This window comes from Mustela nivalis (assembly GCF_964662115.1).
Source record: "Mustela nivalis genome assembly, chromosome: 15".
NCBI classification, from domain to species: Eukaryota; Metazoa; Chordata; class Mammalia; order Carnivora; family Mustelidae; genus Mustela; species Mustela nivalis.
In genome coordinates this window covers 56,223,549-56,249,629 of record NC_139034.1, presented here as the reverse complement: position 1 = coordinate 56,249,629, position 26,081 = coordinate 56,223,549, and the positions used below count along the sequence as shown (strand labels likewise).

The 26,081-nt window shown below is 40.6% G+C and overlaps 1 protein-coding gene across 8 annotated transcripts in view; it reads left to right on the top strand.

The window, feature by feature from the left end:
* KLF12 (KLF transcription factor 12) overlaps window positions 1-26,081 on the top strand; it is a 512,550-nt gene that overhangs the window by 467,270 nt on the left and 19,199 nt on the right. For all 8 annotated transcript variants that reach the window (XM_082701278.1, XM_082701279.1, XM_082701274.1 and 5 more), the window contains one exon: window positions 20,810-20,967. In XM_082701278.1, the coding sequence (XP_082557404.1) occupies window positions 20,810-20,967 (158 nt within the window). The remainder of the gene's footprint in view (window positions 1-20,809; window positions 20,968-26,081) is intronic.

The following is a 26,081-nucleotide window of genomic DNA, read 5'->3' as shown; positions in this document are numbered from 1 at the left end:
TTATAGAAGATAGCACTGATCGGACAATAGAATTTAAGACTCTACATAAAAAGAGTTGATCCTGAGGAAAGTTATGGTACACCCTTCTGCCAATATTCTGCGAGCGTGAGTCATGGTAACAACACCTGCCACATGCAGCTTGTAATTCAGAGAGGAATAGGCCCCTTCAAAGTCGCTCAGATTTTAGGCTCAGATTCCAGAAACAACATGCAGCCAGAGCTGAAGAAAGAGGAATCTGCTTTCAAAAAAGGCTGATGTCCTCAGTCCACTGAAAATGTAAGGTGCTCCTGCCTGCCTCCTATCTAGGGAGTTTTCTCATTTATAAGTGGAGAAACTAAAGGAACCGTACGGGCTTTTCTTAGAGAACAAAACAGCAAAGGAAGAATGGGGCTAATCGCTAACTTTTTTCCTTGTGCTGAGGAGAACCGTGAGTCTCCTTGACTTATTAAGAGGGTGGTGTGAAAGAAGTGAGAAATAGTCACCCCTGGGCGCAGTGGGAAGCTGAGCCATACTGAGTTCCTCACAGGGAGAGCTGACTCTTGTCTCTCCTGGCTGAAATGTCTCCTTCAAGGAAATATCTGATTGTACTACTTGAGCTCTCATTCAGAAGTATACGTCCTACCATTCCGTATCCTCACTGCTAAGAGGGTTGGTATTAGTTGCTAACAATCTACTGTTTGACTTACTCATTTTAAGCCTACTTAATCTGCCTAAGCTTTATTTTACTCATCTGTAAAATGGGAATGACAATGCTGTCTTCTTAGAGTGTGGAAAGAACTAAATAAGATGATACATGTAAAAGATTCAACCGAGTATCTGGCAAACATTCGGTTGCTCCGTAAATATTAGCTATTGTTCACTGTTACGATTTAAATACCAAAAAGTTCAGGGCACAGAAAATTCCCATTTGTCCTGCTCGGAGTAGAGACTGAAATCTATACATGCCCTCTCTTTTAAACTCAGATTTGACTGGACTAGAGCTAGCCAATAATTTAAGAGATTTGGTTCAGTTCTTTAGAATGTTCTGCTTTTTCAAGTGAAAAATTGTGCATGTTCCACAGAATGCCCTAAATATTCAGGAATCTTCCCCTAGTCTAATGCCTGGAGCACGAATCTGAAATAATAAACACTGGCCTTTACTTCCGTCATTTTTTTCTTCTAGCACCATATCGATAGGCTTTCCACCCTCTCTTAAAAGGTCAGTGTAAATGGCTGCAGGAATGCGACGTGTCTCGTCCCTTGGTAGCCTGTGTTGGATGTGTGACAGACGAGAGCAGGGATGGACAGCGCCTTCCTCCCGGCCTCCCTAGAGCCACGTGCTGTGTTCCCACATGGGAGGTGCTTGGTAAATGCTTGTGAAACTCACTCAGTAAGCGACCAACCTCACGGCGACATCTTCTTTCAGAAGTTTGTTAAAACCGAACCTGGAATATTTAAGAGATCAGAGCGGCATTGTGCCTAGCATAAATTTGTTTTCTATAAATTTCGATTTCTAATTTATTGTTTTAAAGCCAGCCACAGAGAACAGTGGAGCTGTTGATAAATGAAATTTATAACTGGGGGGTCAAAGAGGCGAATTAGAGCGTTGTTGGATAATCCTTACATACTTGAAACTGAAATAATTCAAAATAATGACGCCGAGGCTCTGAAACTTCTCTGGAATGGGACTTAAGACAACTGCCGTGGAGTTAAGAGAGGATGCTTGTTGGCCTAAGAACCATAAGAATATGGGGTGCTTGGGTGGCTCAGTCAGTTAAGCGTCTGCCTTTGGCTCAGGTCATGACCCCAGGGTCCTAGGATCAAGTCCCGCATTGAGCTCCTTTGCTCATCTCCCTCAGCCTGCTGCTCCCCCTGCTTGTGTGCTCTTTCTCTCTCTGACAAATAAATAAATAAAATCTTTGAGAGAGAGAGAGAGAGAGAACCATAAAAATAATTGGGATCCAGGAGAATGCAGTAGAAGTCTTTACTGTTATTCTTTGCAAATCTGAGAGCAAAGTTCTTGTCCAACAATGAAATGAGAGTTTAAGGCTTCAAAACCATGGTTCCACCTGACCAACAGTCCCAAACTCTTGGGGCTCTTTGGCCGATAGCTCTCCCCGACCCGGGGACAGGAACCAGTCCTGCAGGCGGCCTCATGGCCCTTCGGTTTTTCTCTCCTGTATGATGCAGTCAAGTTGCTCTCCGTTCCAAGGAGACATTGTCAGGATGAATTGGAACATTACAAACAAATAAAACATCTTTAGAGGAAGTTTAACTTCTCGGAGGAAAGATGCTATAGGAATGGAAGGAGTTATTATAAACTTTAAAAAAAAAATGGGATATGTAAAAATGTTGTTAGCACTTGAGACCGCGTCCCATTTTATGCCTTATGTTTTGCCTTTGCTTCTGGAATTTTTAGGCCTGTCTTATGGATGTGTAAATCGCATTAGCACTGGGGAGGCTTTTCATACATAAGTTGTACTGTCTGTCAGAGCAGATTGCTCTGCTGTTTTTCCTGCGTTTTCCTAAAAGTCTGCCCACACGCTGATACGCTACAGAGGCTCTCACACTTAGACATATGCTAGAGCACAAAATACTTTCCCCTCAGGACTCAGAGAGGGTGTTTCGAGAACGCTTTCCTGATTCCTGCTTCTTGAGATAAAAGAACATTTGGCAAAGAAAGTCCGACGAGTTGCTTTGAAACAATAAATCAGGAATTGAACTCATTTAATAAAACTAACAGAGGCATGCCGTGATTCGTTCTAAACAATCTGTGATAAGGCTTCAGCGGGTTTACCTGGCAACTCTCAAAGGTGAGGAGTCTTCTTGTTACTTCGGGAGCGCATAAACAGGTCACAGGTCTTGGTCACAAAGCCTATAAAACTGAACAGTTCTACAAGTGCTGGACCCTTGTAGCTCAGCAGACCAGCTCTGGACTGGACACTGCTGTGCATCTTAGCAATTTTTAATTATCCCATTTCAGAAGGTAATGCATTTCTGCTCAGAGGGAAAAGTCTTATTTGGATTTGAAACTTAGATTTTTTAAAAAGTAAAGTTAGGGGTGCCTGAGTGGCTCAGTGGGTTATAGCCTCTGCCTTCAGCTCAGGTCATGATCTCAGGATCCTGGGATCGAGCCCCACATCGGGCTCTCTGCTTAGTGGCAAGCCTGCTTCCTCCTCTCTCTCTCTCTCTCTCTCTACCTGCCTCTCTGCCTACCTGTGATCTCTGTCTGTCCAATAAATAAATAAAATCGTTTAAAAATTAATAAAAAATGAAGATATCCAAGAATGTGCTCACCGCAGATAAATTTACATATGTTTTTATCATTGGCAAAGCTGTTTTAGAATGTTTTCTGATTATTTATCATCAGCTCTGTGTAAATGTAATAATGACTCAGGAATTACTAACAGCCTACAGTGGTGCCTGAGAGTCTCCAGAGAACATCAGATAACAATAATGAGAAAGGCGGAAATGGTGTGTTCATTCTCCCCACCTTTTCTCCCAAGCATTTGCAAACTTTCTAGAGATCTAAAGCTCCTTGAATGTTTTATTGACTTTATGCTCCCACTTTTATATCCTATATGGGCTATATGAAAGACATTTCATTATTTTTTATTGAGATATAATTGACATATACAACATGTTGGTCCAATACCTTTATGCAGCCCCAATACGATTATCATCTCACCATTAGCTGACACCTCTATCCTGTCACGTAATTATCATTCCTTGTTTGTGGTAAAAACAATTAAAGTCTAGTCTCTTAGCACCTTTGGAGTTTATAATAAGTATTGTTGACTATATTGACATACATCTTTTTAACTGAATTTTATTGGAGCACTTGTGCCATTTCCCTCGAGGTAAACAATAATGCTTAACGTATTCCCCGTCAAAAACTGAGAGTCAGAGGGAGGTAGGATTTATCGAGGCCAGCCAAGTATAGCAAAGGCTAGCCAAGTAGCAGGAACTGTCTTAAATGCTTTACATGTATTAGCTCATTTAATACTTGTAACAGTCCTATAAGGCAAGGACATTTATTTGTCCCATTTTAGAGAAAGGAAACTGAGGTATTGGGGCCTTCAGGTACCTGCCCACAGCTTCACACTTAGATACATGGGGCTGGGAGAGCCGACTACACGGCCCCAGGCACTTAACTACAACCCTGCTCCTCTCCGTAATAGATGACCAGCATCTGGGGTGAAAAAGTAATCTCATCGGGGTGCCTGGGTGACGCAGTCGGTAAGCGTCCCACTCTTGACTCTTGGTTTTGGCTCAAGGCATGATCTCGGAGTCATGGGACTGAGCCCTGTGTTGGGGACTCTGCTTGGGATTCTCTCTCTCCTTCTACCCGCCTCACCCCCTGCCATTTCTTTCTCTCTCTCAAATAAATAATCTTTTTTTAAAAGGTAATAATCACATATATGGAAGGGGTATGAAAACCATTGTGGCTGTGTTTACCAAGGTCCTTATCCTTCATAGCCTGTCAACTATGTATACACCCCTTTGAGGGCGATGGTACACTCTCCTTGTATCCCTCGGCTCTCGTAGACGCTGTCGGAATCCCTCCACGGTTTCTCACACTTGGTCCGTGGACTACTTTTGTTGTTGCTGTTTTTTCACAAACATAATACACATTGACTCACCCAGATTTTAAGTTATAAAAATCAGAAACAATATCTTTTTCTACTTGTCTATTTTACACACACACACACACACACACACACTCACGCACACACACGCACACACCACAAACATGGAAAAATGGATCTAAAGTGAACATTTAAAAAAATGCACGCTGAGTGAAGTAGATTTACGTAAGTTCAGTAATCTTGATTTTAATATTGATTTCTCACATCCACCAATTGTAATTTTCAGATATTTTGGTGTCACTGGTTCACAGTCGTTTATTAATCCCAAAGTATATTTGGCCAATTTAGTCAAATTCTGAGAAATTCACACAGAAGTTTTTCCAAAGAAGTTGCTTAATTAGTTCCACTATACATATTCTTTAATCTTCTTGCTTTAAAAAAAATGGGTTTCAGATAAAGCTAAATGAGACAGTTTCATATATTTTCACAAATGCATAATATTCATGGACAGAATTAGAAAAAGTCAAAGCCTTGCTATTCTATATTAAAGTGTGCTTTAATTACCCAATAAACAAGAAAAATTGAAGTGGTAATTAGTATGAACTTTATGTCTGATTCACAGATGTTTTCTGATAACTCATACTTAATCCTTCTGTGTCATTGCCAGTAACGAACACATTGAATGCATTAAGCTTCTGGGTGATTTGCTAGGCTTATGAACCCCTCAGCTTTTTGAAGGGCCTCAGAAGTTGCTCTCAGGTAGTCTAGCTAGAAGACCAAAGAAAAAGAAATGCATTGTATTGACTGGAAGGAAAACAGGGGATGAAATCTCAGGAATCAGTGAGTCGTCAATTTATTTTTTTAATTGTCATCAATTTATTTTTAAGTCACCAATTTCTTTTTAGAGGTTAGTATATAATAAAAGAGAATGGCAGATCAAAAAATGTTTCATTTATTGCTCTAAGTTTTTTTGAATGAAAGATGGAAATTATGATATATACATGTGTGCGTGTGTGTGTGTGTAGATACAGATATTTTAAAGTAGGCTCCACACCCAGGATGGTGCCCAGTGCAGGACTTGAACTCATGACCCTGAGATCAAGACCTGAGTTGAGGCACCCAGGTGCCCCTGTGCTAGAGTGTATTTATTAGTATGTAATTTTCCACTGGGAAGCACTAATGTTTTGGTCCCTCTTTCTTCATAAAAAACATCAGCACTTCATTTTTCTGCATACCTGCTTTGTGAATGCCCCTGAACTTGCCCTGAGGATGTCGGGCATGTTTGAACAGTGGATCACAACAGATCCCATTAATCCTTCATGGCAGCAACCCATCCAACAACTATCGTCTGTGTTATTCTACAGAAGCCATGCTATACATCTTGTGGAAAGTTGCCCGCTACCTCTAACAAATGCTTGCTAATATGTCATGTTTCTGCTTGACAATATGATCCTTCACATGTAGCCCCATCACCTGAAACTGTATAAACGTGTGGAAATTATGAGCTAATGAGGTAATGGGGAAGATCATAAAATACTGACTTTTTAAATGTGTGAATCATTTTATTTTCTCTTGGAGACAGACAGATAGTCTTAAAGTACTATGGCTTCCTTTGGCAGCTGGAAGAATCAAATATTTATTATATTGATAATGAATTCTCTGAGTTGGGAGAAATAGATTACAATTCACAGAAACTCTAGGCTTTCTGGAAACAATATCCTTAATTAATGTCACTAGTCTAAAACAGTTCTCAAACTGCACATCTGTTTCCCCTATAAATGAGTTATGATATGTAGGCTTTGATGCCTGGAAGAAAAGTCCTTGAATGAAGGAACCAGGGGAATGTTGGGACAACTAAAATTTTTCAATTAATTGGGCTTCAGGAATGGAGACCAGCCAACTTGATGAATGTGTGCTTAGTGGGATATTCAGGATGGCTTTGGAAAGGCAGGAGCTGCCACCTCTTAAGGCCACACCCGGCTCACACTGTGGGTCATCACGGACATTAATGGCTTCCTCACTAATGAATTCTACATTCATAAGCCAGAATTTTCTTTCTAAAACAAAACAGAAGTCCTGATATTTCCAGGACCTACAAAATGCAGTTCTTGGTAAAGGAACATTCCAAGTTGATGGTACTTGGGCCAGGTTGTCCTCTTTAGCTTTCTCTTTACCACTCACATGGCTGCTTATCTGTACTCTCCAAGACCTTCTGGTCCATATCCTACAATAAGCTTCCCTGATGACTCTCCCTGTCGTGTTTACTATTTACTAGAGCGCGTTCACTCTCCCATTCCTCCCTAGTACTTTGTTACTCTTCTATACAGTCTTTATGGCTTGTATAATGTGAATATACTTAATGCTACTGAAACACACACTTAAAAATGGTTACAAGGGTAAACTTAGGATACGTATATTTACCATAATAAACAAAGAGACTGTGGGAGAAGGGGAAAAGGTGTGGAAAGGGCAAGGATTCTGATTAGATGCTGTAGCAGGAAGCCAGGTAAGAGGTAAAAATGGCGGCGAGGATAATGAGAAACAGTCAAGTCTAGGATATATTTTGAAAGTGGAGCCAGTAGGGCCCTATGGACAGATTGTTGTAGGTGGGAGAGAATGAGCCCCCAGGAGAGTAGTCAGTTTTCTGTGGTTGAGAAAACCGGGGAAGGAGCTATTTTGAGGGAGAATATCATGTGTTCTGCTTTTACCTTGTTAGAGGTGTCTGTTTGACGTCTGAGTGCAAGGTCAAAAGATACGTGAGTCTGGAGCTCAGGGAGAAGGGGCCATGGAAATAAAAATGGATTTGATGCAAAAACATGGTATATGGAGCCACCTGTACAAGTCATGGGAAGGGACACGCTCACCAAGGAGAGTTGAAACAGCAAAAAGAAGTGGCCAGAGGACTGAGCTCAGGGAGCCTCCAGCATCCAGAAACCAAGAGAAGGGGAGGAACATAGATGTGATACTTTTCATGAATAGTCCACAAATTTCTATGGAGCACCTCCTCTGCCAGGCAGTGTTTTTAAGTGCTTGGGAGAACAATTACTAAAGAAAAGTCATCATCCGATTCCCTTTGGTGCTCTCAGGTGAGTCACTTAGCGTGACTGACTCCCAGATTCCTCATCTGTAAAATGGGGTTATAATCGAGGTCAGCACAAAGCGACACAACAGTAACCTCAGTGCCTTCCTGAGTATCTACCCGTTTATATGCAGTGTTTCATTTTTATAACCCTAATCCTTCTGTAAACCCTGCAAGTTAGGTATGACTGTTTTATAGAAAAAGAAGCCAACGTTTAGGGAAGCTAATAAGTTTTTCTAAGACGCAGCTAAAAATTCATCAGCAAGATTCTTAACCTGGTAGTTCTGAACTCTTGTCTTTCAGTCCACTCACTTTTCAAGCTGTTCTAATACGTAAAACACTCAGCAAACTGCCTGAGGCGGTAACAAGAGCTTCCAAAAGGGTTTCTTTCATCCTTGTCCTCCCCTCTACTTAAGTGGATCTCTTTGAGGTCCTGAAAAACAAACTCCTATAATTAAAACCAATCAGAAAAGCAATCACCTCGGTCATCAAGTATGTAAACTGCCAACTATAAACTTAGTAATATCCCCAAACACATTTAATGAATGTTAATTGACTGAATAAACAAAAACTGTGCATCTTTTAGTCTAATTTTCTCTACAAAGTACCTGGCCTTTAGAATTACAGATTGGACAGCACTTAATGAAATTCCATTACCATTAAGTTTGTTTTATAAGCTTTCTTTTATGAAATCCATTCAAGTTATCCCTGAAAATACTTCTTTATTACCTAGTTTCTACTACCCTGTTAAATTATGACTGGCCTAGGAAATGAAAAGAAAATGCCACTCTATTGTCTTTTCAAAGTAAATCTATTGTTTATATGTAGATTAATTTTAATCATACCTTTTCCTATTTTTCCACTCTTCCTTTGGTCTCTAGGTAGGCTGGTTAATGACATTGCTATTATCTTGGTCACCCAGGCTAAGACGCTGGGGCCACCTTTCATTCCTTCCTCTCTCTTATCTGCTATTATCCAACCAGTCACCAACCGACAGAGCTACTTCTGGAATGCCTGGGAGTCGGTTCTCTCTGATTCAGATTTAAAGACACTAGTTTGGTTCAAGAAGAATCTACTTCTTGGGTCATGGTAATAAATGTTCTCTTGACTTTTAATCACTTCCTCACCAATAAATCTTTTCATAAGCCAGAATTCTCCTAAAAAAAAAATCCTGATTATTCTAGGATTTATGAAGTATGTTCTCTATAAAGGTACAAAGTCGTTGGTACCTAGCCCATTGTCATCTTCTCGTCTGCTTCCTCTTTACCGCTTACATGGCCGTGCCTCACGATTCTTCAAGACCCACTTGTTGGTATCCTACATTAAGCTTGTCCTGATCTCAACCAGAATTAAATGCTCTCTCCCTTTAATCCCATAGTACTTAATTATTCCTCTCTTTACCACATATCATTTTTACGGCTTGTGTAATTATGATTTGCATACATAATAAGTTGGAGAAATGTTTATTATCTTAACAGCTGGCACCAAGTTCCTCCAGAACAAAACTCTCTTGGTGTGGAAAATGTGTCCTTAGAAATGCTTGGAGGTGGACCGGAAGCGAAAGCCAACACCTACCTCCCAACCACAGACTCGTCTATAACAGTAGCAAGGCTTTCTGTAGGAGAAAGCTGCTCTGCCTTCACAAAGGGAAGGAATGTGTTGTTTTTCTCTTGAATAAAGATGAGATGGAGGGTGGGAGCAGCAACCAGAAAAAAGAGGAGGGAGCGAGAGGACCAGGAGAGGAAGGATTGCCTGAGGCTGGATGGGACCAGTGAGCCTCACAGAGGTAGCCCAAGGCATTCTGCAAATCTAGAGAACACTAGGAATAGAAAGCCAAAGCTCCAGGAGCCTCTGGACGTCTATAGTGAAAGGGATTCTAAACACTCAGGTGAGTTTATGTGGTTGTTCCTGATGTGAAGATTGAAGAATGTCCTGTTTCTAGCATCAGGAGTAATGCTAGCGTACGAGGTAGCCCTGAAAATATAAGCCTCCCAGAAATCCACATCCATCTTTACAGGGTGGAGGCTAGACTTGGGCAGGTCCTCCAGCCGGCAGGGGTCTGCGTCTTCTTCACCTGCTTGAGCTAGATAAATATCCAAGTCTTACACCTCACCAGATTATAAAACTCCTAGAGGATGCCTTTGATGCCCACTTGCTTTGCTAGGGGGAACTCACAGAAAATATTTTTTGGCTTTTAAATATTTTTTCCATTTTATTTTATTTCTTTTCAGTGTTTCAGCATTCATTGTTTGTGCACGACACCCAGTGCTCCATGCAATATGTGTCCTCCATAATACCCACCACCAGCTCACCCAACCCCCCCATTCCCCTCCCCTCCAAAACCCTCAGCTTATTTCTCAGTTTTATTTTTTTGAGTAACTTCTACACCCGACGTGTGGCTTGAACTCACAACCCTGAGATCAAGAGTCGTATGCTCTTCCAACTGAGCCAGCCAGACACCCCTCTTGTTTTATTTTATTGAATCAACATTGTTAAGATGAAAAATACCTATACAGCCGACTATTACTAAATTAAGCTCTCTCGTCTTACTGATTTTCTCAGTTGGAAAAAGCCTAATAAAAAAATACCAACAGTGCAAATGATATTTCATCATCAGCACATATGTGCAAGAGATTGAGTGAAAAGACAGTCCACAGATTGGGGAGAAAATACTTGCAAATCATATATTTGTTAGGAGACTTGGATCCTCGAATAGACAGAAATCTAACAACAATAAAAACAAAAACAAACAAACAAACAAAACCACAATTTTAAAATAGGTGAAGTATTTGAATAGACTTATCTCCAGAGAAGATCGACAGTCTATGAGCCCATGAAAAGATGCTCAACTTCATTAGTCATTAGGGAAATTGCAAAGCTAAACCACAATGAGATACACACACTGGGAAGGCTAAAGTGTAGAAGACAGATACAATGTTTGGTGAGGATGAAGAGATAGTACAATTTTCAGTGCTGGTGAAATTAGTTACAAAATGGTGTAGTCACTTTGAAAAACAGTTTGTAAATTTCTTAGAATATTAAACTAGAATTACTATATAATCTAGCATAGTAATTCTGCCGCTAGATACATACCTAAGAGAATTAATAACACCTTCACGTGAGAACCTGTACAAATGTTCAGATGTTCGTAGTAGCACTATTCATAATAGCTGAAAAGCTCATCAGCTAATAGGAAGTGTGATCTTTAGGATGGAATATTATTCAGCTATGAAAAGGAATGAAGTATGAAGTATTGATATATATAGCTACCATATGGGTGAACCTTGAAAACTTTATGCTAAATTTAGGACAGAAGCCACACACAGAAAGCCACATGCTGCATGATTCTATTCCTACTGAATGTGCAGAACAGACAAATCTATAGAGATGAAAATAAATTAGTTGTTACCAGGGACTGGGGGTGGGGGAAGGTGGTGTGATTGCTCATGAGTATGGCATTTCCTTTTGGGGTGATGAGAATATTCCAGAACTAGGGAGGTTCTGGTTCCATATCATTGCAAATGTAAGGAATGCGACTGAATTGTACAGTTTACAGGTAGTGTGAATTAAATCGTAAAGTTATTAACCAAAAAAGGAAGAAGGAGCCCAAGGTTAAGAAGTATTAAAGATGGGGCGCCTGGGTGGCTCAGTGGGTTAAGCCTCTGCCTTCGGCTCAGGTCATGATCCTGGGGTCCTGGGATCGAGCCCCACATCGGGCTTTCTGCTCTGCAGGTAGCCTGCTTCCTCCTCTCTCTCTGCCTGCCTCTCTGTCTACTTGTGATCTCTGTCAGATAAATAAAGAAAAAATCTTAAAAAAAAAAAAAAAGAAGTATTAAAGATGTACTAGATGTTGAGTTAGGTTTACATGACTCTTGGCTAATTGTTCTGACAGCTCCACATTTGAATTATGGGCATCTGAAAATCAAAGAGATTAAATGTCTAAAATACCATTGCTTATAAGTTATAATTCAAAGCTAGATTTTTAGATTATGGTCTCTGCTGTATTCTATCAGAATAGCAACAAAAAGTAAGATTCTCATTTTCTTTTTTTCTTAATAATATGAGCTTATTGATCATGAAACTTTAGGGTTCTGCATATTAAAACCCCGATTCAAATTTCAACATGTTTTTCTCTGTTTTTAAGTCCATAGTGCCCTTTTGTTTTCCTTGTTTAACTTAAATAGTCCACCTAGAGGAGAAAGAAATTTATGAGACACATTTAAAAGTACTATATAAAATTTAAACTATATAGTTCAGGGTTGGGGTTGCACAATTAAGGTAGAAAATAAACACGCCAAATCCTAGGCTGTTGTGGTTGAGTTTCCTGGCAGCCAAAGCAAAAAAAGTAAATAGGATAGGAATTTTAGTCTATTTGGTAAGGGGGAAAAAAAAAGAATATCAGTGTTGCCAAGCAGATTTTCCTACATACTAAGTAAAAGTTAGACACAGATCTTTCCACAACCTCGTTGGAGAGTAGAAAAGTCCTAGCCTGAGAGGTTAGGAAGCTGGGCATCTGGTTCCAACTCTGCCAGTCTTTAGCTGTGTGGCTGTGATGTGATAATTCATCAACCTGCTGAGCCTGTTTCCTCATGTTCCAAATGTCTTTCAAATATGAATGTGGGTCACCTTCATATACTTTCTTATTTTTTCATCATTAATTTGGGAGAGTATTTGAAGATGAAAGTTTTCAGGAGAGGAAATTAAAATGTTGCTTCCATTAAATGGGAAGATTTTTGTTTTTCTCCAGAATTCAAGCACATCCTATTTTGATGTTAGGAGAAATGCCTGTTTGTGACACCAGACAGCCTTACTGGCCAACAAAAACTCAAGTGCAACATTACCAATGAAACCTACTGGGTCTTGTTATTTACATATCCCCTACGAGCAATAAAAACTGTTTCAATAATTTATGTAAGCTTAAGTACCAGATAGTTAACTGATATAATTTCAGTGTTAATAAAAGAAATCTCTAGAGTAACATAGACCTGGTTAATGATCAGCATAAAATAGATGGAGGCCTGTTTTGGTGGTCACTTCAAAAGCTTATTTATGGTTGCATTATAATATCTCACTAGAACTGTATATTTGAAACATTTTAGATATATTTTAGTATTTAAGACACAGAGTTTTAGGGATGCTTGGGTGGCTCAGTCGGTTAAGCGTCTGCCTTCAGCTCAGGTCATGATCCCAGGGTCCTGGGATGGAGCCCCGTATCCTGCTCAGCGGCAAGCCTGCTTCTCCCTCTGCCTCTCTCCCCATCCCGTTCATGCCTGCCCGCTTTCTCTCTCTCAAATAAGTAAAAATCTTGAAAAATTTATAAAAATAAAACACAAGAGTTTTATCTAGACTGCACTTACCTGGGGGACCTCCATAAGGCTATCTTGTTAGTGAATCTGCCTGATAATAAGATCCTTCTGATAGAGAAAAACTAACTCCTTTATGGTGAGACTCCAGTGTCAACATTTCAGTAAAGTCTTCCCAGGGTTGACTGTGCTCCCCAAACTCCTTCCTTCCTTTCCCTTCACCCTTTCAAGCATCTGTTGCTGTGCCCGCTTCAGGGGGGAACGCCGAAGATTATATCTGCATTCTTGAGGAGTTCAAGGTTTCTCTTCAGTTAAATAGCTAGAACTTATTTTTTTAACTTAGCACGGTTCTAGGGGATCTCCAGATCAAATGGGTTCAAGGGCTGCACCAGTAAAATAAATGGAAAGTGCAACTCTTTTCAAGGCAACCTCGAGTGGTAGGGCTCAAGGCAAACTGAGGACAGGGCCTGTCTTCAATTCAGATGAAAATACTGCTGCAGGGCAGAGAGTGGGGTAACTGGGTGATGGACATTAAGGGGTGCACATGATGTAATGGCTATTACATAAGACTGATGGAACACTGACTGATGAATCACTTTCAGAACCATTGGTTCTGAAACCAGTAACACTTTTTATGTTAAGAACTAGAATAAAAATGTTTTAAAAATTCAGATTAAAATAATAACTTAGTAAATGGAAGGTTCAAATGATCCATCCAGCTACACCTCATGGCATAAAACATTATTTAAACCCCATTGTTTTCTGAAGAAATTCTGCAGCAAGTTCATCTGAACATTTCAGTACGTGATGTGTCTTCTGTTCAGTGTCGAGTGTCGAGCGTAATTGGGAAATCCACACTTGTTTCAACTTGTATTATGAATTGATTTTATGGGGTAAAGTCTTTGCAAGTCATGCTTTGTTCCCCCAAAGTAACTATTTTGAGTAGATACTATTTATCGAAAATGGATCTCTTCTGTTAACACACTAGCTCCTCTCGGCTTGTAATCTGAATTCATCATAAGTATGAAAATTAAACCAATCACAGATAATGCCATTAAAGGTTCATTTTTTCCCCCATTTTATCTTTAAGAATTTTGTTATTGCAGCTTCTGAACTTACTGGCTAAACTACCATGAATAAAAAAAAGAGCAGAAAGATAAGCCTGTAGCAGTTTTGAGTATTTTAATGGTCTAGCAAGTGATGAAGAACACTTAGTGGCAGCTGCTATATTTAAGTAAAAACTGTGATACACTGAGTCTGTCTACCCAACCCCAAAAAGCTCATCCGGAAACCTATTATCTGTAATTAGTAGGAAATTTTCCTTATTAACACAAAACAATAATTAGAACTACATTTTGGACATATTCTGTTCGTATGAAAAAAAAAAGTGCCAAAATCTAGTTGAATATATGGTAAGATTGAGCTTGTTGACCTGTTTTAGTGAATGTATTACTCTTGATTTACAGTTTGTGAAAGTGGCATATTTTTATTGAATCCAGATTTGAACGTGAAGTGGTCTGATGCCTTCATCACAGCTTCTGGAAAGGATGGCAACTGCTGATCTGACAATTTCAATCTGTTATCAGAAGTAGTTTTCCATAGGAAACCGTAGGTGGCAAGAGAAAAGAGGGGAAAGGAAAGATTTCTTCACGCTGGTAAATCTGTGCTGCCTTAAGGTGTAGCTTCTGGGAATTAGGGAGTGTATCTAAATAGCACCTTTTCCCCAGTTAATATCCTAGGAAAGACACTGATGTGGTTTGATAGCAGCTAGACAGAATCGGTTATCATGTGGCAAGATTTAATACAAAGATTGCTGCTTCTGAGAGCCATCTACTGGCTGAGAGAAAGCCTGCAAAAGAAAAAAAAAAGAAGAAGAAAGGAAGTGGGGAAGAAAGAAAAAGAAAAAAATGCAAATGTCTGGCTTGTGCAAACAAACAGAAGCTCTTTGACCAAGATTTCTGTAATTCCTCGGTTAACTGAAAGTCTCATCAACTTCTTTTCTGGCTTCTGGCCTCAATATTTCATTCCCAACATGGTGTTTGATTTGCTAACAAGGAAGTAGTTCGTTCTTACATGTATCCTGTGGCAGAAAGTAATTTACAATTCCATGTTCTGTCCAATTCAAAATAATTTGAAGACAAACGTTCGAAAACTGTACAAAGTAGATTTTTAAGACTGAACGTTCCCCCCTTCCCTTAAGGTAACTGGCATGCAGCTGATTGAAAATCATTTTTGGTATCATGGTTAATAAACAGGAATGGCAGGGGAAGACCTAGTTCTGTGGCGGTGCTGGTCAAGGGAGACAGAATCGGCTTCCACTGGAAGATTCAGCCTTCTAAAAACATGACCTTGGCAATAAATATTTTTTTCACAGCAACTCAGGCAAGTGTTTTCTTAGGTAGATTAATAGTAAATAATGATACTGATTGCCTCGACTGGCAGCATTTATAAAGCTGTTTACCTTAAAATTCTCAAGAAAGAAGTATACACTTTATTATAGCAGACTCCATGTAAGAATGCTTTTATGTTTTTGCCCTTTTTTTTTTTCCTATCCTTGAATGAGGGGGAAACTTTAAATGACACAGATTATGTTGTTGCATTTTCCTGTTTTACCAATTTTTTTAAAAGTTTTTATTTATTTATTTGGCAGAGATCACAGGTAGGCAGAGAGGCAGGCAGAGAGGGGGGAAACAGGCTCCCCGCTGAGCAGAGAGCCCAATGTGGGGCTCCATCCCAGGACCCTGAGTTCATGACCTGAGCTGTGGGCAGAGGCTTAACCCACTGAGCCACCCAGGAGCCCCTCCTGTTTTCTCTTGTGCTGGTTGATATTAACCTAAATCTGAGTCCGTAGGAAGTAATAACTAAGATTGGGTCCTAGAGTCAGCCGCTTGGGTTCGAATCCGGGTGTAGTGTGGCCGCCCACTTTGTCTTACCCTCCCACTTCACTTGTCTGCCTCGGTTTCCCCATCTTTAAGCTAGGGACACCAATCATCCCGACCTCGCAGAGTTGCTTTGAAGTTGAAAGCATTTAGAGCCGAGCCTGTGTGTGCTCGGCCTTCCGTAACTGTCAGCCATCACGTTATCTGCAGCCTGCTCCTCCCAGTTGAGGGTGAACCTGTGAACTTGTGAAACCACCCGCTATTCCACTGTTTTTTGCTCTTGTTTGAATATTTGGGATGTGCATGTCCTCTTTCTCTTTTCCGCCTGAGAAGAATGTCCTGGTTTTTTTTTTTTTTAAGCACCTATAGAAACTTCAATTTCATTGAAGGGCATCTCATCACACTGAGGTCACATGTGACAAATGGTCTTTTATTACCTGCTGATTACAGTTAACCTTAATTTCGTTCATGGCAGCCGTGTAGTGCCTTCTATTTTAATAGAGCTGTTCCTGGATGTGACTTCTCCAGCCTCTCTGGGTTTAATTCTAATTTAACTTGCCATTCCAAGCGGGACTGTTGTGCAACTGAAGTCATGATTCACTCATTTGTTCTCTCTAGATCTCATTATTACAACGCAGTGCCTAGGAGACCCCCTCCGGCGCTCATTCACTACTCCAAATGGTCTAACCTTCTGGGGAAGGGAGTGGGCCTTTAGTTATTGTTCTTGTGAACCGTGCAGATGCCTTCACACTGGCGGTGGAGGTGGCCCTCCCATTTTCATCCTGTCAGCTCACTGTGAAGGATTATTGGAAGAATCCTATGTTGGTACATGCGGCGTTTCCACCTTTGGAACAAGACCAGCTTTGAAAGCACAGAACCGGTTTGCATGTTATTTGGGGATACCTGAAGGGCCATCTGAGCGAAGGGCACGTTGCTCAGAGAACATAGAAAGGGCAGAATAGACGCACCCGGAGAGCAATGATAGCTGTTTTGTTCCTGAATGCCCACGCGTGTGGGCCTTGGAGTGAGATGGGCCAGGAGGAGATCGCAAGAGTAAGATCACTCTTCACCCTCTCCTGCTCAACACATGCTTGCTGGGATCAAAGCGAGGATTTTTATTCATTCACTGGCATCCTCTACACATTCTGAGGGATCTCAGTGGCCTTCCCCTGAGAATTATAATTGTAAGGAATGCTTTAGAATGCCGTCCTCTGGAATTTAGGGCAAAGAACTGAGACACTTATGTGCATGTGGTTTTAATGGTTACCCAGACTCTCTGATACTCAGTAGCCACTTTTTATATAGTATTTAAAGTATGAAGTTTAGGGAAATGAGAGTAAGAGCGAAGAATTGAGTGACCATTATCTGAAGACTTGCAATAAAAGAATCCTAGTAAGGATTAACTAACCAATGAGTGATTAATTACTTGATTGATAATATTAAATTAAAAATTAGGAATACTTGACTTACTACACTCATCCATTCATTCATTCATTCAATTTAGCAAACATTGCTGGAATGCCCACAGTGTTCTAGGCTCCAGAGATGCTTAGCCCCAGTACCTTGACTGCCATGAACTTGGGTTGACCAAACCCCCACCATTGATTGATTGTCTTCCCCCTCCAGTGCCTGTCCTCTGTGGGTTCTTGCGTGGACCCCCCACATAGCGGCAGTCCTGCACGGAGTTGGAGTGTCCACCCATCTTCCTGTGTTCTTTAAGTTCTTCCGCCATTTTGTTCTCTGTCTACCTCAGCCCACCTCTTATTACATTTCTGCAGAGATCAAATAAGTGCTTCTGAAAGGCACAGCCTGGCCAAAGGTTCTTCAGCATCTTCTGAGGATACCTCTACCGTTTTAAAAGGGGAGCCAGGGAAAAACTTTACCCAAGCTAGCTCTGCTGGGTGTGGCTGTCGTGGTACTTACATTTTTAATTTTTTAAAAATGTTTATTGCATAGATACCTTGAGGGAGTGGTTCTTCATAGTATCCTAAAATATATTACTTTAAAATGAAGAAAGTCAATGTGTGAAGTTTTATAGCATCAAGGCCGTCCCCTAACATGTCTTTCTTTCGGTGTAAATTCAGGAGTCTTGGTGAAGTACTATCATGCCGTTCCGTGGCCTTAACCTTCCTTAGCCATCTGCCAAATGGCTCCGTGATAGAGGGACCGTAGAGCAGCCTCACTTCCTTGTTCCCTTAAAGACCTGCTTAGTACTTACTTGGTTTTAAGTTCAGATTTATTTTTTACTTTCTCTCTATATACAAATACAAGGCAAAGTAAACAGCTAAAATAAACTGCAGACAAAACAATGTATTATGTGATTACGCATAGCTATATTTATACTTATTAGTCTGTAGAAAGTACTGCACAACACACACCGTTCTGATTATAGAATTTATAATTTGAAGGAAATAGATACCATATCATTCTCTCTTGATTTAAAAGATGTCAAACATATCATGACACAGAAATCTCTATTTTTGAGGCCCCCAAGGACCAAGATCCATGTTTATTTTCATGACTAGATATTCAAGAAATGAACTGCTGTTGTCCTATCTCCACACGTACAGTTTTGTTCACCAGAAACCCAGCCTAGGCCGAGCATACCTTGGCGGGAGCGACCAAAGCTGTTCCTTTGTGGGGCGGGCCAGGCACACTATTTTGACTTTTTCATAATAGGCTCCAGTTACCACAACTGAGTCAGTTATGTGGAAAACCACAAATCCACACTGATTCGTAAGAAGGCTCGAAAAAGTGGCTTAGCCATCCCGTATTTTCTGTCATTCTACTAATAAAGATCTTGTCGTAAACTCTTCAAGGCACAAGTAGAAAAACACCACTTATATTTTGTCTTAGCTAATAATAGAAAGCTTTGGCAGCTGAATCTGTTATTTGTACAAGTGAGAAGATACATTGAAAACTTAAAAGGCGCATATGTAGAAGGAAACATTGAGGGGGAAGAAAAGTTCACTGGAGCAATGTTACAGTGAAGTTTCAGAAATAAGCTAAATGTGATCGCTTAAGAAATAGACTTTAAAACTCTCAGTTGAATATTCACTGGACTGTTACCATGTTTCATCTAAGTCATGCATCAACCACTGGCCCCAAATACAACCCATGTTTTATGAATAAAGTTTAATTAGAACCTTAGCCATACTCCTGGTTTACATATTGTCTATAGCTACTTTCATGTTACAAGGGCAGAGTTGATTTATGACATAGACTGCATGACTCTCAAAGTCAAAACCAACTATTTGCTATTTAGCCATTTACAGAAGAAGTTTACCAACCTCTGATCTAAGTTAAAAGTACCACATAGTGTAAAATGCACCACTGCTGTATGTACTACTAATACAAAAAGATAATTTTATGCCAGTTAAACTATGACAAGCCATAAGTTGTATAAGAAGCATCTGATTTTAGAGACATCAAAGTATGAAAAAAAGTCATCTTAGAATAGATGGGTTGTGGATATAGCACTTGAAGTAAATAAATGACAGTGTTGACATAAACTGTGCTTAATGGTGAGTGAGCAAAAGGCAAGTGTAAAGAAATCCACAAAGTGATGGGAACTATATGATGGTATCTATATGTCTCTCTCTCTTTTTTTAAAGATTATGTATTTATTTGACAGAGAGAGAGAGAAATCACAAGTAGGCAGAAAGGCAGGCGGGGGGGAGGGGGGTTGGGACAGGCTCCCCACTGAGCAGGGCTCGATCCCAGGACCCTGAGATCATGGCCTGAGCCAAAGGCAGAGCCCCAACCCACTGAGCCACACAGGTGCCCCTCTACATGTCTCTTAAAGAACAAAACATTGTTAGGAGCTTCTGTGACTGTAGGTTTGTATAGGTAAGGATAATTGGAACGAATTGAAAGAATTTAAAGAAAATGTATGACAGGTTTTCCGTGGGAGGAGAAGGAAGGGATGGGGGGTGGGGTTTTCCCTTTACCTGTAATCGGCTTAAGTGAAGCGTAAACGTCACTTTCTTCAAAGAACTCTTGCTCAGTCATTCAGGTTTTTGTAAGAGGTAATTTACTAATAAACTTTAATTTTGAAAAACATCAACACGTGAAAAAGCTGGAAGAAAATATGTCCAATATGAGCAGTGGTGAATTTTTTACATTAGAAATAGGGATGATCGCGTTTGTGTTATATTTTGTGATCATAGTAAAGAACTTCGTGGGTAACTGAAAACGATTAGTCATATGCTTCGTTTCTACCTCAATCAAAAGAGATTAAAGTTTGAAGAGGTACATGTTAATCAATTACCTGACGTTACAAACTAATCCTGTTTTTCTGCTGTGGCATTAAGATTAAACACTGTGCAAGTCGGGGCCAAATTTCATAGTTGAAACTTTTTCTCATAGTGGTGGTACAGCTAATCTTTAAATACAATGTGCTTGATTCCTCACCATGAAAAACCACCAACTGGAAAAGCTAAATGTCAGGTGCATTTCACTGAACAGAAATAGCTTGTCATGACTCATGTTATTGATGTACTGATGTCATTTCTTTCAGCCTGACCTCACTTGTTTTGAAATGTACCTTGTGATTTTACTCAATTTTCTATGTTGTCACGTGCAGTTCAGACCCCCCGTGTTACTTACGGAATGCCCTCATTTTGTCTGTCTGTAGCTGAGCTTCCAAAAATACTCTCTGTGTCCTTCAGTAGGATTCCAGATTGTTCTTTCGATAAGGAAGATCTCCTCACTTACCACTGATTTTTTGGAGTTTTTGTTTCTATCTTGTTGTTTTAAGCATATCTTTGTCTGTGGAGGAGTGTTTTCTCAGAAGCAGGCCAAGCTGCCTGCCTTCGAGATTAAGAAATAAACCATGTCCAAGAAAGGGATGGTCGGAAATGTGTCCGTAGGGCCTCGAGTCTGTAGCAAGCGACAGGCTACGGCTGGGGTCTCCTGTCACTAGCACGAAGACGGAGCGCTGTGCTGGTCACGGTTTAACCGCACTATTTCTTTCTCCAGTTCAATCTCACCGTTTAGTATTGAGAGCACAAGACGCCAGAGACGGTCTGAATCCCCAGACTCCAGAAAACGGCGTATCCACAGATGTGATTTTGAGGGATGCAACAAAGTATACACAAAAAGTTCTCACCTGAAGGCTCACCGAAGGACACATACAGGTACGCTGTCCCACAGTTCCTCGCTGGGCTGGGGCGGAGGGCGGGGGAGATGGGGCATCGGGGAAAGTCCCAAAGGGGCCACTGTTCGACTTCGGGTCCTGAGTGCCCAGGAATGTGGTTTATACTCGCTCCTTATACTGCGGTCTAATGTTGACTTCCGGTCTGAGGGGAGTGTGTTCCCCTGTCTCAGTTGAAAAAGACTTAAGTCTTAGTGACCTTAGCAATGGTGAAGTTCATCGTCTATGTCTTAAGGACCTTTACGGTGGTAGGACTCAGTGATGGAGCCTTTTTTATAGTCAGTGTTGCCACTTAACCATTGTCTAGTTTCTCAGATTCTAAAAGGTCCGCAAAGCACACTGAAAAACGCTGAGCAAAATTGTCCTATCCTCTTAAAGGTAACATTATTTTTTTTTAAAGATTTGATTTATTTGACAGAGAGGGACACAGCAAGAGAGGCAACACAAGCAGGGGGAATGAGAGGGAGAAGTAGGCTTCCCACAGAGCGGGGAGCCTGATGTGGGGCTCGATCCCAGACCCTGGGATCCTGACTTGAGCCAAAGGCAGCTGCTTAATGACTGAGCCACCCAGGCGTCCCTAAATGTAGCATTTTAAGCACCACTTAGATCATGTTTTTCTCCCCTTGGTCTCTTCCCCCAAATAACCAAACAAATGAACCAAGAAAAAAATATATATATATATATTTTTTTTTATATATTTTATATATATATAAAATTGACATATATGTATATATATGTGTGTGTGTGTGTGTGTGTGTGTGTATCTCTGTAAGGAATGTAAGAAATATTTTCATGTGATTCCATTTGATTTTCACTGGTATTTTATATAGAGAGGGAGGACTTCTAATATTCAGTTTAGAGAGAAAGAAATTGAGATTACACATGACTTACTCTTGTCACTGTCCACCCCCGCCATCCATCCGCCCACCCACCCAGGAAATAACCTAGTGACTCTTGCCTTAGCCCCCTACCCACCCCTTCCGTCCTGTGCCTTATGTGTTCCTTAGCCCACATCTCCAGCCTCCTTGGCTCCTGGGTCCTGTTGGGAGCCCCCAGTGGGAGGCTCTGGGAAGAGACTGAAGGTAGGGAGAGAGCCCCACAATTACACTACCTTTTCTAGGAAAAGTGGTGACTGAAATGTGTGGAGCTCAAGGGAGCAGATAGGAGAGGGAAAGTCATTCCTACACACTCCTGGTAATTTCTGGTAGCTACGGGCCGCGGGACAAGCCGGCTGAGTCCAGGGTCACCAGACGCCAGCATCTGCCTCCACCTGGAAACTTCAAGTGGAACAGACTCCCGCTGAGATCTGGGAATAGTATTACATCTCAAAATATACTAAAATGATCCCACTATGAACACCATTTCCCGGCCGAGGTAGCAAAATCATGCGAGGCAGCGTTCCTTGCCGCTTACTTCGTCATGTCATTGGACGGTTTCTAAAGCTGCTGGGCAGAGACTGCGCCGTGAGTCCGCACGTCGAGCAGGCATCCATTGTGTGTGTGTGATGCCGTGCTGGTGTAGGAGGCTTGTCTGAACTCAAAAACACGTTGCAGGATCTGGAGTTTACTTTTGCTCAACAAACGTAGAACATACACTTCGAATACCTCTCCCGATTCAAGGCGTTGTGCAAACTGCCTCTTCATCTCTCATTCCTGCTCCCAGTCCTTTTCCTTTTTCTGCTGAATTCCAGATTCTTGCCCTTTCCATTGATTCTGAGCCTCCCCAGGAGAGGTTTTCATCTATCTCTCTGGCACTATTTTTGAATCAACTTCTTTACCATTTCTTTACCAAGAATGAGTATAAAAACATGAGGGTCAAAGAAGCGTGCTCCATCCTGTCAGTAGGTAATGAACAGCGATCACAGTCGTAAGTATGATCAGGTCACGTGACTTACTTTTCATGGGAGCATTTCTGTTTTTTAAAAAAAATAAATAAAGGAACAGGAAGCTTTTTTCTGTAAATCCTCGTATGTTTTGAGTTATTCCTTGAACTTTCTGAGATACATGTTAGCCTCATTTGTACACAGAGACCACTGTTCCATTATCCAAGTGATGCATAGTGGATAGGAGAAAAGCAAACCCAGGACATTTGGGATTGTATCTTATAGGTCAGTTAACATAAAAATGAAAGTAGGGGAGACGTGATGCATGCATTACCATTCAAAGCAGTATAAACTCTGAATGTTGAAGCATCATTAATTAGCTTAGGTTATTAATAAGATGAAATCATAGACTCCTAGGGTCCGCATCAACCATATACGCCACAGAGTCTACTTTGTTGCCCAACTTCGGAAATCCCTTGGGTGTCATTGCTCACAAGGAACAAGTCCCTGCGATGCTGTTTTCTGCGCACGTACATGTCTTCTGTTTTATTTGATCCCTCACAACACCCATGGTTGCAGCTGTCTTTATCCCCTTTGTGCAATGGTGGCTCCTGGTCAGGTATTGTTCCTACACGAGTGAGCTCACTCCTCCACAAGACAAGCTAGGTGAAATTTCTGAGGGCAGAGTCCTCATCTCCTCCATATTGAGTGGCCTGTTAGGGCCTTGTTTGGCTCCCAGTACCTTCAGGTTGACTGGAACAGCCCCAACTAACCTGTTCAACCAGAGCTCTCACTGTTACTCCCTGGCCCCGGTGCCCCTCCCCGGCATTGAACCACTGGCATCTTCATTTCTCCAAATCAGGTACCCTCAGTTGTCTTAGCCATCTTTTTCTAGATATCGTCCCACTTGTCAAGTTTTCACACCACAAATTGAAGGGAGAGATCTTGTGAATGGGCACCTCTTAAAATGTAAAAATAGTATTAAGTCCTCTAGCAGTTGACTCTCTCTGTGAAGTCCTCTAAATCAAAGACTGCCAAGATCTACATCTTGTCCCTCCCTTGTACCTATAACGGATTTTTTGTGAAACCTCAACACGCAATGTTGCGTTGATAGCTGACCTGTCCCTCCCTTGGGAGTAGTGCATTTCCTCTCACTGGACATGTTTCGCTGCTGGCTGGCTGATCTTTTGTGGGAGATACAGAGCAGAGCCAGTCTTCTGAAGGCTGTGGATGCCCTTTCAAGTCTGGGAAATAATGAGTCTACATCCATTTGGTTGACTTGGGTCCGTTCTTCTAAGAAGCTGAAATGACTTTGAAACCTCTCCCCGCCTACCTTGCATTTAGTATTTTAGCTCTCTCCTTCAGCTTTTCCATTTTTGCCAGGTATTAAGTAAGACAGGTTAAAGGAAAAGGCTCTGAGATGTGACCCCAAAGACTTCTATCCAACTGGGTCCTAATTCGTTAACCAGTAACTAAAAAACCACCTAACTATCCTACCTTTAGTCCTTCTTTCTCAGTATCACAACTACATCAGCAAATTCCTTGTGAAATTCCTACTCCAAACCAAGACAGGCCACATCCATTCATCCACTTAACAGAGAGAGATTTACTCCGTAAGACATATCCTCCTAAATTATCAAGTAATAGTCCTTTTAAAAATAATGAGTGAAACTTGGTTCAAAGTGAGCCCTGGTGTGTTTCTATTTATAATTCTATGCAAGGTTTCTTAACTTTTTGTTCAAAATGAAATCAAAACTAGTTGTAGAGGGATTCAGGTTTGCTTGCTTTGCTTTTAATAAGTTCTCAGCCGTACCTTTGCTTCAGGCATTTTGAGTAAGTTATTTTTGTGTGACCAATAACAATGAATGTAGAGTTTGGGATTATAACAGATGACTTATGAGAAGTACGCACGCTATGGGAGGTAAGCAAGTAGCAGTAAGAAATTTCCTTTGATAAAGTCATGTTAATTTTACCTTTACCACTTGACCTTTTGTGCTTTATTAGTATGTGATCAATCATCTCTTTAGAATTTGCACAGTAAATTAAATACAGTTGAAGAAGTGTGAAGGAGTGCCTTTTTAAATTTGGAAATAATTTTGTTTTAATTTGGAAATAATTTAAGTGTATTGTCATGGCCATTCAGTTTAAATAATAATGTAAAGATTTGAGCAAACACTTTTAACTACCTTTACTAACACTTGCCTATGGTGAATTATTTAAGGCGTGGTAAAAAGGAAAAAAATATATGTATCTCCCCAATCCTGTACCCATGGTTGTCAGCAGGTACATTGTTCCTATTCACTGGCATAAATTGTGTCTCCCCTACATGGAGCAATGTACAGTCTATTTAAGTACATACACACTATAATTAAATTAATGGTCATTTAAACCTTTGTTACACATAACTAGCATGTACTGTGTATTTCCCTCACTTCATTTTAAGATTTGTATTGCTTATTAAATGACTTAAATATCAATTTTAGGAGGAAATAGTCTTATGAATCTGGTATTGCTGTTCACAGTTCTCTTATTTTCTAAAAATATGTGTCCCAGTATTTCTAAAATGCAGAACAAGCAAGCAACATTCAGGCATCAATGATTCCTGTAGCCACTAGATGGCGCACAACAACCAGCTGTTGGGTTTCGTCTGGGAGGGTCTGAAAGTCCAGGAGAGCTCTCTGGTGGCATGGGGGCCAGGACATAATGATCAGTGTCCTGTGAAATATGGCCATTTAATGATGAACAAAGAAAAGAAAATATAAAGATAAATTTAAAGCCAGATTTTTAAAGGAGTAATTAACATAGAAAAATATTCAGTTTTGAATGACTCTGGGAGCATTTTATATTCCAGCTTGATACCCTGGTCTCCAAAAATCCGTGAGGCTTGTTCAGTCAGTGTTGTCTAATATTCATTTTAATCCCTATGTAACGTATGCCTAAATTTTAAAAATTAGTAACTGTCAAGCAAATACATTTCTTATCTCTCTGGCTTCATCAAAAGTGAGTCGTATCTGAATTTTACACTTCAAATACGTTAACTCATATGGATGCTTTAAAATTATTAACCACCTGTGATTTAAGTCTCTAAAACGTGTCCTTCCCTACCTTTTATAAATGAAGGACATGCTGTATGATTTAGCTCTTCCCTTGAGAAATGATGCCTTTGTAATTAATATCAGATAATCACAGTGCCTTTGGAACACACCCATGTGCACGCACACACACACACACACACACACACACACATTCAGACACACACATCAATCCTAAATGCT